The sequence below is a fragment of the Plasmodium gaboni genome, assembly GCF_001602025.1.
Source record: "Plasmodium gaboni strain SY75 chromosome Unknown, whole genome shotgun sequence".
NCBI lineage: Eukaryota > Apicomplexa > Aconoidasida > Haemosporida > Plasmodiidae > Plasmodium > Plasmodium gaboni.
This window is the reverse complement of record NW_017385273.1, coordinates 1-1,110: the sequence shown is the minus strand read 5'-3', so window position 1 is coordinate 1,110 and position 1,110 is coordinate 1. Positions and strand designations below refer to the sequence as shown.

Here is a 1,110-nt window from a genome sequence, read left to right as displayed (position 1 = left end):
TTTTTGGGGGGGGGAGGAGAAGGTTAAAAATTTTAATATTTTATCATTCGTATAATAATTTTCTACAATATGTTATATCAAAAATTATAAAACAAAACAATTTGGAGAATAAGAATAAATATCTCACTAAAACATTTCACATAATTAAACTCTAACATATTTATAAGAAAATTTTTCATGAACTGTACAAATGTATATGTAAAATATATATATATATATATATATATATATACATATGGGGGACAATATAATGTGACTTATTGTTGATATTTAAACATAACTATTATGTATAATATTTTATATATATATATATTTTTTTTTTTTTTTTTTGAATGTAGGATAAGTTCTTCATTTTATGATAGACTAATAATCATTACATTTTTATATGTACATATATATATATATATATATTTATTTATTTATATGTTTTATTTTTTCTTATAAGCATAGGGAATATTCTTTTTTTCGTCTTGGCTCTTTATATCGCCTATGATGAATTATTGCCCCTGCTGATGTACACGCTCCACATGGAGCAGAAGAAGCAGGATAAATAAAACATTTTGAATTGTCATATTTATTATCAGTTGCAGCTTCTTTGATTTTATCTATATAATCTTTAGCTATTATTAATTCATTATTTTTTTCTAAAGATATATCTATATTCCTTTTTCTGCTGGATTCAAATTGACGTAATATTTCTTGTTGTGCTTCGTATGCATTTTCAACATTCTCATTCCATTCATTTAATTTTTTATCATTTTGAAGAATTTGTTGTTCTTTTACAGCATGATGAAATAAAATGTTTTTTTCATATTTATTCATTGCTTCTTCCAAAGCTTTGCCTTGTTGTTCCTGTGATGATTTCATTTGTTCTAGCCATTTCGTTTGATCATCCGTATAAGTGTCTGATATTTTCTTTAAGAATATTATCACTAGTTCTTTCATTTCATCAACTGTCAGCATGCTTTCTCCACAACATTTTAATTTGTACATTAATTTTTTTATGCTCAAATAATTGGATACATGTTTCAAATCAAGTGTTCCTAAAAAAAGTAAAATAAATATATATATATATATAAATACATTAAGACTTTTTTTTTTTTTTTTTTT

The 1,110-nt window shown here is 23.0% G+C and overlaps 1 protein-coding gene across 1 annotated transcript; it reads right to left on the bottom strand.

Moving 5' to 3' along the window:
* Positions 1-438: 438 nt before the first annotated feature.
* On the bottom strand, positions 439-993 carry PGSY75_0009900 (putative G2 protein; the record flags this gene model as incomplete). Its single annotated transcript, XM_018783236.1, has 1 exon — positions 439-993. The coding sequence occupies one exon, from the start codon at positions 991-993 to the stop codon at positions 439-441; it is 555 nt and encodes a 184-aa protein (XP_018638981.1).
* Positions 994-1,110: the final 117 nt, after the last annotated feature.